Raw genomic sequence first — 15,646 nt, forward strand, 5'->3', positions numbered from 1 at the left:
CCAGCAAACCCCAGTGCTGGGCAGTGAGTGGTGACAGCAGTGTTAGAAAGAAAAACCCATCTGCTCTCCTGAGCCAGAGCCTGCCTTGGCCAGGAGGGGAAAATGTGTACACGTGTGTGTAATTTTCTCATTCCAAACATTTTTTTCTAAGATCCTCAAAAAAAATTTCAAAAAGCACCTGTCAAGTGCATACATCCTTATTCATAGTTATAGATGTGTCTGAAACATAAACCACTATGTGTAAATCTTGTTACACTGAAGTGGAAGTTCAATTTGCTTCAGAGGAAAAGCTTGGATACCTAAAGCTGCCTGCATTCCACTGTGCCATCAAATTGCCTTTCTAGGCCTGGCTCCAGCTGCCATCCAGACACTGTAGCTTTTGAGAATTGATGAACTTAAACTCTGAGAACACTCCTAAAAATATGTTATTTTAAATAATGCCCCAGATATTTTTCCACACAACAGTATGCTGGTGGAAGACAGTGTTGACCAATTACTAGCTCATTATTTATCCACATGTCTCTATCATTCATGGAATGCAATTTTGTGGTATTGCAGATAACAGCATGGCAAGGATTAGCCTCTTGACTGCAAACAATAGCAATGCTGAAAGCCACACTTGCATGGATGAATTTCTGTGGTTTTCATTTATAAACATTGATGGCAAAATGATGAGAAGTTCGCATTAGAGCACCACAGCAGCCACAGATAAAAAAATCAAGTGCAATTTACTTTTACGAACATATGCAAAAATGATCAATTCCTTCCTGTAGCACAACTGGGGAAAAAAGGTATAATGTTCAAAAATCATGTCCTGTTCCCCTAATTTCAGCATTAAAAAAAAATAAAAAATATCCCAAAACAAAAACCACCAAAAAACCAAACCCAGCAGGCTACAGGGCTCTAACATGGGGTCTAGATTTGAGAGTAAGAATTGCACTGATGGAGATAGCCTGGTTTTGGAGACCATTTCTGCCCTCCTTGTTGATTCTTTGAAATGTGTTGTCTGGTGCCCATGAGCCCCTGTAACATTTGACACAACCTCTTCATCAGCCACCCCAGATCTTGCTCCATCTGTGTGTGCCCAGCTGACAGATGTCTCTTTCCACAAACTGCTGTACTGAAGAACTTCTCCCTACAAGGCAGATTTTGTGTGTGTGTGTGTGTGTGTGTGTGTGTTCCACAGACAGCCTCTTAGTGCCTCATAAAAAAAAGCCTACATAAATTCAGATAAACACAAAAAATATAATGGCTACAGTTGGGTAAATAGCAAGTATTCTCAACAGTGTGTATGCCAACACAGACACTGTTTTGGCCACAGAAGTATTTACAGTCCACACCATAAATCCATGTTTGCTAAATTTCTGTGCTGCACAAGTCCCCAGACCTGTACTGGACTAGCTGAGGAATGTGCTCTAAGTGTGTCTGTGTGCCAGGGCTGCACAGCAATTATTGTACCCTCCTTAATTCTCAGCCCATCTAATCCTCTGTGTGTGTATAAATATGCTTCTTCAATCTTTGGGATGGCTTGAAAATAAATTAGAATAAGCAACCTGTGGGAACAATGTCTTGGAAAACCATCTTTTTAAATGTGAATCATATGCTATTCCTCAATCTGCTAATAAAAATACCCAATATAGACTCAGAGTGCATCTGAAACTATCTAATTAACTGCTAGAACTCCACATTGAGAAGCTTCCCTCTTTTTAAATTTTTTTTCCCATGTGAAAGAACTTTGTGACTTTGAAAGAGTGGAACTATTTGGACATCTCAGGAACATAATAAAGCCTCTGTGCTGGGAGAACTGGCAGGGCTGGTACATACCTAAACCCAAGGTGGAGGAAATGCTTGCTGCCCAGTTTGGTCATTGCTTTCCTGGCCAAGTCATCCAAGTTTCTGGATCCTTCATCATTCACTGCGACCGACAGGATCATGCCATTTGCAACTCTACCCAAATACTGAGCCAGGCGGATACTTTCCTCTTTTGCTCTGTAGGTATCAAACCTGAAATGATGAAAAACACCCATAAACATTTACTGCAGTGATCACCACATCTTTATGTAGTGAGAAGCAAGTACTGTAAAGAAAGTATATTTGCATTTTTTTGTATTTTTCAGTGTATTACCCTGCTGCAAAAACACTTGTCTAGCAGGGTGTGTCAGGGGGTTCTGTTAAGCCAAATGGATGCAATTCTATTTAACAAACTGCATTTAAACATTTTACTCTATTTAAAGCACTGCTCACTCTGTGGTTTTGGAGCTTACTGGTCTAGGAGAAATCATACACATATGCAATAACACCCACTTGAACAAGATGCTAAAAGGTGTGTGTTTGAGCTTGCTGAGATGCTGTCCCCAGCCTGTTCCCCAGGATCCTCACACCAAGGCAGCAGAAGGTCACTCAAAAAGTGTGTGTTTGAGCTTGCTGAGATGCTGTCCCCAGCCTGTTCCCCAGGATCCTCACACCAAGGCAGCAGAAGGTCACTCACCGGTCCGAGTGGACAACTGCCCCCGTCTTCGGGTCAATGACGTGGACAATGACACCCCGGTGGCCCCAGCTCCTTTCAAAGTAATATCCACCTTCTTCCATGCCACCAGGATGAAGAGTCTTGTTTAGGAAAGTCCAGGACAGCTTTTTCTTCCCGTGGATCTCCAGAGTGCCACCTTTGCTGACCCCAAGGTACTTCTGTCCAAAGTAAGGGTTTGGCTGGCTGCCATCATCCGCTCTGAAGCAGGGAGGGAGGAAAGGACCAGGTTTGGGTTTGTGTCTGAGTCAAGGAGCCTCTCTCCTTGTGCTGCTGGGACCCAAGGTGAGAACTCCCATGATTTACAGTCCATTTCTTTCAGGTACTCCAAGAATAAGGAGCTGCCCACATTGTACAGAAAATAAATTATTAAAAAAAAATAGTAGCAGCTACCAAAGACCAAAAGCAATCTGGAACACAGCTTATGTATGCTATATTCATTATATCCAGGCCAGAGGAGGCCTGGAGCCCAGACTGAATGCCACATCTGTGTTTTTGAGCTCTGGAGGCAGGCAAGACCATAACCAGGAGTTAAGTCCAATGGTTGTTAAATATGAATTTAGCATGCTTGAAATTTTAAAAGATCCTGTACCAATCTGCAAGACATAAATGTGCTATCCTTCAGCTCACAACTCCCATACAGAAAGAAAGGATGATTAGAGAGGAGAACTTTCAGACAATCCTCAGATTTGAAGCCTATTCTGGAAAATCAGTTTGAGTTGGGGGAAGGTGCATGCTGATTCTCTGGCCCAGTGTTCATATCCCAGTAGAAAAAAACCCAAACCTGCGCCAATTTTTGTGAGCTATTTAAATTATTTTAAAACTTGCTGAACTTTCCACAGAGCACAGAGAACATGCAATTTTAAGGAACATTTTAATTCCCTGATGTGGAGGGGAGATGCCAGAAGGTTCTAAGGTGGCATTTTATCATGCATACGTACCTCCCATATAGGATGATAACCACATTGCCTTGGTAAGGGCACAGCTCACTGCCAATGTGTAACTCTCCATCATTTTCAATGAGTATGTGCCTTGTACGCAGGATGATGGGCTGCACATCATCTTTGATGACCAGTTTCCCTAAGTGGAGAAGGTTATGACATTTGCTTTATCACACAGCAGGTGAGGTTGTGGTGTCATTGTGCTAAACTCAGTGCTGGGCTGTCATGTCAGTCTTTCAAAAATTCTGTTCATACACCTGAGTATATATCCTGAAACCACTGGTTTTTATTCAGTCCAGTTCTTGAAGTGTGCAATTAAGATTGACATGGAAGAGGACCCATTCAAAACTGAGACAGAAATTTTGAGTTAAGATGAATAAAAGCTATTCATTCCAGCAACACTATGGCTCTGTCCTTGGAGACAGAGGGACATAAGCATTGCCCTGTCCTGAGGCCCTGATAACACAGCTACTGCAGTGTGATGCTATCAGGCCAGTGATTTGCTAAAAAAACTGATCATTACACTGAGGTACTTGTGCAAATTCTCCAGGCAGGACAGAAAACAGGCTGGTTACAATGGATGGAGAATCTCAGCACCTCAGCTGCCCCCCAGCCTTGCACTGAGTGAAGCTGTGTTTGCCCAGCAGCCACCCACTCCTCAGCAAGAATTCTCCCAACATGATTTAAAGAGCCCAGTGGGGAGCAGACTGCAGCCAGCCTTGCAGCAGCACGTTTTACCTCCATCAGTGATGTGGATAGAGTGGACAGTCGCAGAAGAAGAGAGGAGCAGCTTCCTGCCACTGCGGATCTCCACGCGGTTTTCTTCATTGTGACCTGGGTTCCAGATTTCTAACTCGGGATCTCTGTCAGGACAGGTGACAGCTGCTGCTGCTGGGCAGAGATGGAGAGGGAGGACAGTCAGTGTTTGTCTGGTGTGAGACAGGAAGCTGTGCCCCTGGGCATCTCCACAGCATCACTCAGCATCTCGCTCTTGGCTGGCTCCCAGGGGCACAGCAATACTCAGTGCAGCAGGGCACACGTGGGTCACCACCAAAAGAAAACAAACAACAACTTCAGCTGTATGGCTTTCTGTTTGCTGGAAGAATGGAAAAACCCAATGCAAAGGAGCCTTGCAAGGGATGCAGTTTCTTGAAAACTACTGAAAAGGGACTTTAACTGAGCCCTTCCTGCAGTGACATTTCATGGTCATACCACCATGGTCAGACACAAAGCCCAGGGAAGGCATTGATAAAAGGATAACACAACTACTACCTTTAAAAATGCCCCCAAATTACCTGCTTTGTTTAATATAAAGGTGTTAAAATATGTTTGCATTATATATTTTCATTAGAAATAGAAAGAAAAAAGATCAAACTAACGTGGAAACACCAAGCACCAAACGTTTGCCAGTACATCCAGTAACAGAGAGCAGCAGGAACCTCACAAGTGTGGCTGGGTCTGTGAGCTTTTCCAGGCAGAAGCAAGAAGGATCCACTCACTTTGGGATCACATCTCCAGTCTCCACACACAAATCTGATGAGCAGCTGCCATGACGTGTTGGTCTGAACAGCTCTCATGCCACATCCAAGAGTCTCATGCTTCAACCATTTATTTAAGATAAAATATTTCCCTGATACAGCCTCAGCTGATATGTGAACCTCATGTCTCACTCTAATCAACAAAACTGTGAGTGAGAGTCTCACGTGTGATGCATATTTTCTGAGGTTAGAGTCCTTTCTAATCCTAGGAAGCTGAGGTCAGTGGAAGTTTGAACAATGAGCCCTTTGCCTTCAGAAAGGGCTGGGACTTCTCACCAGCTTTCCCATTTTTATCCCTTAAAACAAAAATACCATGGAGAAAACTGCAGGATCAAAAATCAATGATGATGAGCATGGGACAAACGCCTTGATCTCAGTAGGGTCTGTGGAATTGGTACAGTAAAGTTGGGTGGGTTTTGCCCCACAAGTACTAAAGCCTCCAGGTGATGGAAAGGACAGTGATGTGAGTCCAAGCAAGGAAACATTTCCTGGTACTGGTGCAGCTGATGGGCAGTTGTTTTGTGCTGCCACTGGGGAACTTGAAGGACATCTGTAATTCCACTGAGCAGAAACAAAATCTGTTCATCTGCATTCAGTTTCCCCTCACATTCCTTCACCAGCTTCATATCTTAAGAAAACAATAGAATTGGACTAATCATGGCTTTAAAGTCTCCAGAGCCACAATAAATACCAATTTCCACGGTGAGCAAGGGAAGTTTCATATGGGCTGGATAGACCTTGTCTCTCTGCAAACTTTTCTCATACATGTGAAGTAAATCAGAGAGGTCCAATAATCTACCAGGCAGCAAGTCAGATACAGATAAACATCCAGGAGCTGATTTTGGTACCACTGTGCCAGCTGGAAGCTGGAATTGTATTAGTACTGTCAGAGGCACTCTCTCCAATTTACAGTAATTGAGAAAAATAAGGAGGTGTGTCTGGGTTCCTACCAGAGGCCAGACAGAATTAATAAAAGTTAGAAAAGATAAATATTTCAAACAGAGAATGGGGCTTGCATTCCAAATAGATGTTCAAATATAACTGCAATATACACTGACAACAATTTTTTTAAAGAGATGTTATTTCCCTGAGAATAAGGATAATAGAAAAATTTACTCATGATGAGAACTGATACAAAACCAAAAGAGCCAATTCAAATGTAAAGGCATAATTTATCAATTAAATTACAGCTTAATTAATCAATTTAAATGTAAAGGATGAAAATCTTGTTCATTTTTCCATTTACTTGAATATGTTACTACACAAGGAGCTTCCTGCAGTCTCAAAAGATGACTTGTACCCCCAAATTCATTACTTTGAAACAGAGAGGCACACAGGGAATCCTAAAGGGAAATCAAGAGGAATTTAGGCTGGTGTTTGGGATGAATAACAGCAAAAGCCAACAAACCAGAAGCAGAGGACCCAAATTCCCATTTTCATTAAACAATTTGTACCAGGAACTTTGCACACCACCAGCATCTGCTGTGCCAGTGACACCATCAGGCTGAGCATCTTCTGCCAGCTGGTCCAGTTACCTTGACAGCTTGATTATTACTTCCATTGTCATTTTCTAAATAAAAGTGCAAATTCTACCCAGCACAAGGAATTAACTGAATGTTTGCTTCTTGACCAAAAGGGCCTGAGCATGACAATGAGAGGTTGCTTCATGCAGCTGCAGTGTTTGGGGCAGCACATATGGTCTCTTTGTTTCAAACAAATCCAAACCTCCAAATTAGCTGGGTAAAGAACATGTAAATCAAGCTCCCCTTTCCCCCTTCCCTAAACTGCTTGGTAAAAGAGCTGCTTGGAAGAGACAAAACCCAAGGGACAGGGATGTCCCAGGCCAGAGCTCTTTGCTCTCCACATCTGGGCTTGAGAAATGCAGGAAAATGCTCACCTTCACCTCCCTCAGCCACAGCTGCTGGGACCTGAGGTTTCTTTTGCTATTTCTTTCTGGCAGTTTGTTGGGTTTGTGTTTGGTTTAAGAACGTGTGGCAGAGTCTGAGGGATTGCTGAGGGTGCTTTCACCTGCTCAGAAATTTCAGTCTTTGCCACTCCAGCTGCCTTTGACTGGGAATATTGGCACACCAGAAAACTGCTATTCTCCTGAGTTTTTTCACTCTGTCCTTGACTCTTTTTATACAAAGAGTGAACAGCTGGTAATATTAAAAATAGCATGACAAACCATACCCTTTTTCCCCATGGCAAGAAAACTTACCTGTGCTTACTGAAGAGACTACAAACAGGAAAAACCCCAAACTTCCAGCCAGATACTTGAAGGTAGGAAGAGCCATTCTTCAGGATTTTCAATTCTCTGTATGGATAGCTGTGAAAAAAGAATATCAAGAAAATATAACTTTTTTTTTTTTTTTTTTTAAATCCCAGCTCATTCGCTGCACAAAAAAAAACCCCAAAAAACCCAAAAAAAGAGGTTAAATCCAGCTTTATGCCAGACCACATCCACTCCCGTTCAGCTGAAGGGCTGAAAACACCTTTGCACTGATTCAGGACCAGCCTGCACAGAGCAAGGAGCCATGGGCAGCTCCTCACCCTTTGTTTGGTTTGGGATAAACCCACTCGGGAATCCAAATAGACACTCAGAAAGCAGCCACCAGCTGCAACCAAAAACGCCTTAGGAATGTGGCATAAACACATCCAGTGTCAGGACTCTCTAGGGCTGCATATTCACATGTGCTAAAAAGTAATGAAACACAACAGAGGAGGCGTTTGCAGAGTGACAGATTTTCACAGAGTAACCTTGCCTGGCACCTCTCTCCCCCCGAAATACCCACACGTTTTTAGCAATGGTGTTTTGTGTAGCCCCCAGATAAACTGTACTCACACTTCCAACCTGAAGCATACAGTTTCTTAGATTTCAGATCTAAGAAAATATTGTCTATTTAGTGTGCCAGCTCAGAATTTTCTTGCAAAACCAAAAGCTGCTTTTGAAACCAGTCCACCTAATGTTGTTTTCATTTCTTCCATAGCCAACCCCCAGCAAAAACAAACAAGCAGTGTCATGAAAGTCAAAGTTAGAATTAATGGGATTCTCTCTGGTCTCCAGTGATTGATTCTGCAGCTCTGCCCCGGGCTCATGACAATTTATTGACATGTGTATTCACAGGGAGACAAGGACACCACTTCTGTATTCATAAAGCACTGTTTGAAATTCATATGTAGTCCTTGGAGTCTTTAGGTTTTATCATATAAGCCAATGTCTGGGGAATATCAAAGACATTTATTTGTAGCTGTCATGTCACATCCCACTGATGAAACAAGATAAATGTATGCATCACACAGTTTAGTTCAACACAAAGAAAAAAAAAAAGCACTGAAAAACAATTCCCAATTTTTAGGGCAAAAACACGCGTTATTTTTTGTGTCCCTTGTTAATATAAGCTCAACAACAACAACAAAAACACAAGAAAAAGAATAGAAGAAGCCAGGATTTATTCTGGAGCAAATTTTGTAGTGTATATGTGAAACACATTTGTACTGCTCGTTAAGGTGACACAGCTCAAAGTACAATGATAGGTTCAAAACACATGTAATCCAATGATTGCATTAAAAATAGCATTAGGCCCACATTTTGCAGGAAATATTTTGCCAGGGAAATGTTTGTTTGCTTTGGTATAGTGCATTTGACAGCCCTGAGCTCTGGAAACAGCATAGACTCAGGGCTTGGTGGAGTCTATCAGGTGCTGAAATGCTGTTAGAGAGCAGTGGAAGAGAGGAATGCACTTAGCAATGCTATAACTTTGAATGATATACATTATCAGAGAGCAGGGCTGTCACCATGGAATTTGTGCCAGAGCCAGGCTGCACGTGTCTGACATTTTAACAGCGTTAACCATCAACTTTGGATAAGCCAGAGCTCTTTCAAAGAAACATTATGAGAGGTATGCCCAAAGTACAGCAGTCACCATTAAAATGCCAAGATTTATTAGTGATTATTACACAGTCTGATCTGCAGAGCCAGGCATTAGGCTCTGCTGTAATGATTGAGGAAGAACTAAACAAGAGGTAATACCACAGGATGGTCATTGCAGATAAACAGCATTTCTCAGAGTGTGGACACAACTGGGTGTTAGTGCTCCATAAAGCCAGATTCCAAACAGTGAGGCTTTGGTCATAAAATACATTTAGATGATATAAGAGTTCACAGCAATAAAAAGAAGGGACTGGTTTTTGACAGTGGCATGCATTTGCTCTCCTATTGCTGCGTAGGTAGCAAAGAAATGTCTTTGTTCTGGCCCATTAAAAGCTCAGAGGAGCATTTCTGTTCTGTCCAGCTCATGACTTACCTCTGACACAACCCTGTAGGAAACTACATCAAGAAATTTCTCAGTCTTTGCTTTCTTTAGAGCCAAGAACTGCACAGTACTCACCATCAGGTTGTGCAAAATGGTTTCTGGTTTTATATCCCCTGCTGCTCACCAGGGACTGCTTCCCTGATTGCATCCATCTTCATCAGCAGAGATCAAAACAAGCAATCAGACACTGGGAAGACATGTCATTTCCAGAGGCATCAGCTGTGTGCCAGGGCTCCAGTGTTTTCACAGTGTCTGATCTGCCACAGTCCAAAGAATATCCTGCTTATTTTGTGGCTGAGGTAGGGTGTTGGATTCGGCTCACACCGAGCCCGAGTTCATGGCAGTGTTATGTTAACTGGCACTTGGGTTGGAAAGGCTGGGAGCCAAGAGAGCCAAGAGGATCCGACTCCTCTGATTCAGCTCTGACTAACACCGGGCTGGAAAAATGCTGCTCGGAGGATAATCTCAGGAATTTTCCTTCAAAACCTCTCAATTAAGCATCTTTCCAAAATAGCGGGCGCAAGCAGCGGCCTGTCTGGTTTGATTGTTCAGTGTAAGAGGAAGAGATAGTGGCTCTCCTGATGGCTGTGTGGTGCTGGAGCAGGCTCAGGAGCAGTTCTCTCCTGCCAGGCAGCGTTTCCTCGGCTCAGCCCGGGAGCCGCGTGGGGATACAGCGCACGCCGCATCCTTGAACGGGCGCCACGTGGCTGACTCCAGCTCTGATGTAACCACCAGTGTCAACAAATCTCCCTGCAGATTCCAGCACAAGGGCCATGCAAGTGGCTGCCTAAGCCTATCATCTCCAGCCTTTCTCTAATACCATCTGGGACTTCTCTCTTGGGTGAGAAAAGCTTTTATATCTAGCCATTAAAACTGCCTGGCAATGGCAAGTGCGACTCATATCCTTGGATCTGGCAAGGCAGACTCTCTGAAATTATTTCCAGCTGCTGAACCTTTCCAAAAAGTGAACAATAGCAGCAGACAATGCTAAAAGTAGAGGCAGGAAACCATTATGCTCAGCTGGTTGCTCCCACAGGTGTCAGCAGTGGTGCTGTACTAGAAAGCCCTGCAGAGAGGAATCCCTACCCACCACCCTTGCCACGGGTCTAATGCTGGAGGCAACACACTGAGGACAATTCTGAGAACAAAACGACAAAAAAATGCTCTGAGGGAGCTGAATTGTCACAGGTGTCAAGGTGGGGTCACACAGACACCCAGAATCTGAAGGGTCAGGGAGGAGGCACCACCTGAACCTGAATGTTTCGTTCAGAAATGACGCTGTGACTCGCCCCCTTGCACAACTCAGGACCAGCCACACACACCTGGCAACAAAATTTTTAAAAGTTACTCCCAATACTGGGTGTTTAGAAGTGCTTTTAAAGGCTTGACACTCTTTGGAGGAAGTACCTTCAGCATCTGCTGGAGACAGCTTCTTTCAGTGTCAGGCAGGGCATAATGGGATCATTCACTACCCATTAGAAATGAGGCAAGGAAAAAACACATTAAAAATTAGGCAAGGGAAAAAGCAGCAGCTACCTGATCTCTCCTGAAAAAGATGTCAAACAGGGGCAGCAATCCATGTGGCTTCTGCTGCTGCTACTGCCCAGTGAAAGAGACCACCAGCCTGCATGTGGGCAAAGCATGGATCCAGCATCATCCCCAGAGAACAGGGAAATCTCACAGGGAAAAGGCCCCTTTTAGCCTGATGGGGAGTGAACTCTCAGCAGACACTGAATTGCCCAGGTGCTGGGGATGACCTGTGAGTAAAACCTCTGTTCCCCAGGGCCCCTCTGGAAGGGAGATGCTCTCAGACCCTGATGGGTCAGTGGGGCACCAAGCCCAGCCTCTCCCACAGCCAGCGCTGATGCTGAGGCTGCAGCAGCTCGAAGCCTTGCTGCATCTTTACTTTGCATATGCAGGGAGGCCAACATCGATTTGGAAGCTGACCCTGGGAAAGGGAGGAGCTGTTTAATTAACGCCTCTGCTCCCTTCTTGCTGACACTGCAGGGCAGCAGGTCCCCTCGCCCTGCTCATGGAATTTTGCATTTTAGCCCCGGCTGGGAAGATGGATTTGAGGTGCACGTTTGCTTTTCTGCCCTGAGAACATGCCAGCCCTTGCTACAGGGACATACAGAGAGGATTTTCACACACCCAGCCGCAGGCACAGCTAAAGCCTTCAGAAAATAAACAGACGAATTTCTGGGGATTGCTAATGGAAATGCTGTTCAGTCCCAGCGCATGGCAGCAGCGTAGCTGCCTCTGCTCCACATCTTTTTCTTGTGCTTGCCACCCACACATCAGCTGCTCGTTTTTACTAGCAAGAGGAGGAGGATTAAACTCAGGAACAGACTTTAATTCTCAATGAATCAATACTGGAGTCAAAAGCAACATTCTGACTGTTTTCCCAGTGAACCTTGGTTTCTTATAAATTTATCTAATAACTTTCCCAACAAGAAGGTTCTGCTCACATATTCTGTGTAAACATCACTGCAAGTTCCTTGGTCCCTGATGTCCACAAAAATAGATTCTCAACGAGGAGCAGGAGTTAGAGGCAATTTTTGCAATGAATAAATTAAAGAAAACTAAGGTGTTTGCTAATTCATTGTAATATTGGCAAACTATTTTGAGACAGAAATAAAAGAGGGTAAGTTGGAGATTTAAAGCTGCACTTTTTTGAAGAGTTTTCTTCTTTTTTTCACCTTTTTTTTTTCCCCAGAGGCTTACAGACTTTAAAGAGGAAAGGAAGCAATTTTTGGCTCTATTTGAGCAAAATCATATGCAGTTCCCATCACTCCACCCATCCGAGGCTGACTGATTCCCAATCTCACATAATCTCACATGCTTTCTGAGTGCTCAGCATTTCACTGAATTAAACCCTCCTCCACCACACAAAGTTCTCAAAGCACCAGAGCAGTGGGAAGCTGAGCCTGTGTGCTGAGGCTCAGGGTGCACTGACTCTGCTGTGCCTGCTGCCAGCCAAGCTCGTGCTTCCAGGGGATGCCAGAGATGCTCTGGAGATGACCAGAATGGCAACACACCCTGAATGCATGGGATGTGCTGGACAGACCTGGATTAACTGCAGGTCCACGAGGACATGTGCAGTCCCTGTGCACTCCAGCATGGGGTGGATATCCTCAGGAAATGCCCAGGAGGAGCAGGGCAGCTTCCTCCAAACACAACAGCCACGCAGCACTTACCCCACAGCTTCATGCACACAGGCTCCTGGTGCATGCCAGGTTAGCAGCAGCCTTTGAAAACATCCCTTGGATGTCCCAGCAGTCCCTGGAGGAACTGTTCCCTCTGCAGTGTCCCTGGTCAGAGGGCTCTTTTCCCTCCCAAGGTAAGGAAAGTGAGAGCTGTGGCTGAGGAGGATCACAGCATCCTGAATCCTCTTCAAACTGCTGCTTTTAACTACCCAAATAACTGCATCAGGATGTAAATATTTTTCTTTTTGCTTTTGTGGTACTTCACTGTTTGCATCTGGCTCGCCACGACTCCACGCCTTCCTCTCCAGGACATTTGCCATTTGCTCTCCTTCTGGAGAGGGAGGAGGAATAGAGATTTTTCAGAGGTTTAGGCACATTCCTCTCCTTCCTTCACCAGGCTCTTCCTTTGCCAATTGTTTAGTCTCAGCCTGGGGTTAGAGCTCTGCAAAGTTTTATTGGGATCCAGGGTCTGGACATGTCACAGATTATCAAATAAATCTCCAAGAAGCTAAAAGCTTGCTCTGTAAGTACTTGTTCCAGTGCTGGGCTTATGCTTACGAGCCAAAAACATCTTGCTTTTTTCCCCCTGTGCAGCATCAGAAATCATAACAATTAGGTATTAATAGGAGTTCAGGGATCTCCCTAGAGGGTCTTTTCCAGCTGCTCAGGCTATTGTACCAATTCTCATCCCCATGATGTCCTGGGCACCATGATTTATCTTACCTTTACTGAGCAGCATCACTGATTTCTTCACTTGCTGGCAAGCCAGGACCTCTTCCCCAGCCAAACCCAGCTCTCACCTCTCCTGCCTGGTGTGGGGATGGAGCCTCCTTTTCTGCCTGCAAACCTTCTGGGTGTCTCTGACACCCCATCCAAGGACCAGGGGCAGGATGGGGCTGGTGGAGGCAGGTGTCCCATCCAAGGCATCCAGTCCCCAGGCAGAGCCAATGTCAGCTGGCCAGAGCCTGGATGCCAGAGAAACTCGCTCAGCAGGGAGCAAAAGTCTGGCCAACAGAACACTAACCTTTCCCTGGAGCAACTTGTTTGGCCATTTCTGAGAATTCCAAAGAAACAACAGGACATCATTTGCAAAACCTTCACCTACTTGTTTGAACAGCCCATGTTATTCAATGATCTGAAATCACCTGTCCCTTCAGTGTTGTCACCAAGTAGCATCACCTTCAAACCCAAGTGATTCTTTCATCATCTCAGGGTCACTTTGTGCTTAATTGCAGTCAGTTAAGGGTTTTTTATCACTCAGTTTTTTCTCACTTTGCATATAAATCTCTATTTTTGTCTTTACTTCAAACAGCTGCAGCATAAACACAAAGCAAAGATAATTAGCCACTAATACTGACAATATTTTAGTCCTCAGTGGGAGCTGAAAGTTGATACAAGCATTGCCTGAAAGGAACACAAGACTTTACCCTAAGCAGCACATACTTTATCCTGGGTTTTATTCCTGTCACTCTTTAATTAAATGTTCACATCAGTTAGACAAACATCATTTGACTAGTCATTAGCTTCAGACAGAAACACATTTAGAATTCCTTGTTGTGTTCTGTGCTCAGATCCATTAGAAGACACTGTCACAAGATCACTGCACACTGACCAAGCAGATGTTGCTGACTTCACCTAAGATGCCACAGCAGATGGACACTTTTTTTAAAAAAGAAGACATTAATGGATAAAAGCAGGAATGAAGGGAGAATTCCCTACCTTTGCTTGAGTTCACATTTCCCTGAAATTGCTAAATTTCCATGCCAAATTTCATTTGTAGTCCCACAGTTACCACAGAGCAGCTCTTGCCTTTAAAACTTACCTTTGACAGCAAATCACAGATATGCTGAAACACTTCCCCCAGGGAAGGGCAGCCTGCTCCTGCTCTGCTCTGTGAGGCACTGGTTGAAAAATAAAGCTCTACCAAGAGGGAAAGGTGAGAATAGATTTATTGGTTATAAAATATACAAGTGTACACCATGGGTTTGGTACAATCAGCAGGTTTTGGTGGTGGTGCTGGCTCTGCCTGGCTGGAGCTCCCCAGCAGTGTTAACCCCGGGGCACCCCAGCCTTGGCAGGCAGGTCTGAGAAAAAACAAATTCCAACAGTATTATCAGGATATTTTTTCAGCTTCAAGGAAACATAATGCTGTAGAGAAGCAGCTTTCTGATAACTAGCATTATTAAAGGCTTTAATCCAGGCTGTTTGGCTTGTCCTTTATAGCCAAGCATGGCAAAACTCCCTGAAAAACAGACACAAGGAGAGAAGTCACCCTCTGGGTGTGGCAGCTCACTTACCAACAGCACAGCTTGGGAATCTTCCTCACATCATGGAAATTCCTTAGCCCTTCTTTTATTTCTTGAATTAAAATAATAGAATATATAGAAGAGAGAAAGGGGGATGGAAGCAGGAATGAGCCTCACTGAAGCTGTAAACTTGCTGCATCATGGATCTGCTGGTATTTCAACAAGCTAAGCCAGGTACCAATATCAGTTAGCAGAAATATTGTTTTACTCTTTATTTTTAAATAATACTGGTACTTTTTCTTGTTTGACTACCTGAAAATGGTTAGACACTTTGAATCCTTCTTTTATTAGTTTACATCTGTTTCATCCTGTTGTGCTTTAACTATCCCTCATGTCGACTCTGCTCTGGTCCTCTGCTGTCCCAAAGTACAAAGGCATTATGTATTCTTCCATTTTAATAATAATGTCTTGTGTTTATATTATGCTTTTCATTGCAAAGACTCCCAAGGCTATTTGCAGCTGGCTGGATCCAGACTATTCCTGTAAACAGTTTTAATTTAAATAAGGTTTTGCAAAACCAGGAAACAAGACCCTAAATCCTGATCCCACTGGGGTCAAGAGGATTGGGTTTTTTCTGCATTATCCCTGGCAGAGCAATGTGTGCTTGGGAGAAATGCTCCAGCCTGCCCTGAAATCAGCCCCCCCAGCACGGAGCAGTCCTGGAGCTGTGAAGTCAAATAGTCCAAATACCTGAACCAGCAGGAGGAAGCTCGTGGAGCAAACATAATTCCCCAGACTGGAAATCAGGGCAGGCACACGGGTGACCACCCCTGCCCTTAGGAAAGGCAAAACAGGAGCAGTTTGTGATCAGGCAGCAG

General features: G+C 44.2%; 1 protein-coding gene across 1 annotated transcript in view; it reads right to left on the reverse strand.

Annotated features, from left to right (window-relative positions):
- Nucleotides 1-13,784, reverse strand: part of LOC117001893 (cell migration-inducing and hyaluronan-binding protein-like) — a 54,465-nt gene extending 40,681 nt beyond the window's left edge. Inside the window, exons 1-6 of the mRNA XM_033070582.1 lie at nt 12,514-13,784; nt 7,222-7,329; nt 4,204-4,356; nt 3,466-3,604; nt 2,489-2,725; nt 1,825-2,004 (exon numbers count right to left, since the gene is read on the reverse strand). Coding sequence (XP_032926473.1) covers nt 1,825-2,004; nt 2,489-2,725; nt 3,466-3,604; nt 4,204-4,356; nt 7,222-7,297 — 785 coding nt within the window. The 5' untranslated portion in view covers nt 7,298-7,329; nt 12,514-13,784. The remainder of the gene's footprint in view (nt 1-1,824; nt 2,005-2,488; nt 2,726-3,465; nt 3,605-4,203; nt 4,357-7,221; nt 7,330-12,513) is intronic.
- Between the last annotated feature and the right edge of the window lie 1,862 nt (nt 13,785-15,646).

This window comes from Catharus ustulatus, chromosome 12 (assembly GCF_009819885.2).
Source record: "Catharus ustulatus isolate bCatUst1 chromosome 12, bCatUst1.pri.v2, whole genome shotgun sequence".
In the NCBI taxonomy this organism is placed as follows: Eukaryota; Metazoa; Chordata; class Aves; order Passeriformes; family Turdidae; genus Catharus; species Catharus ustulatus.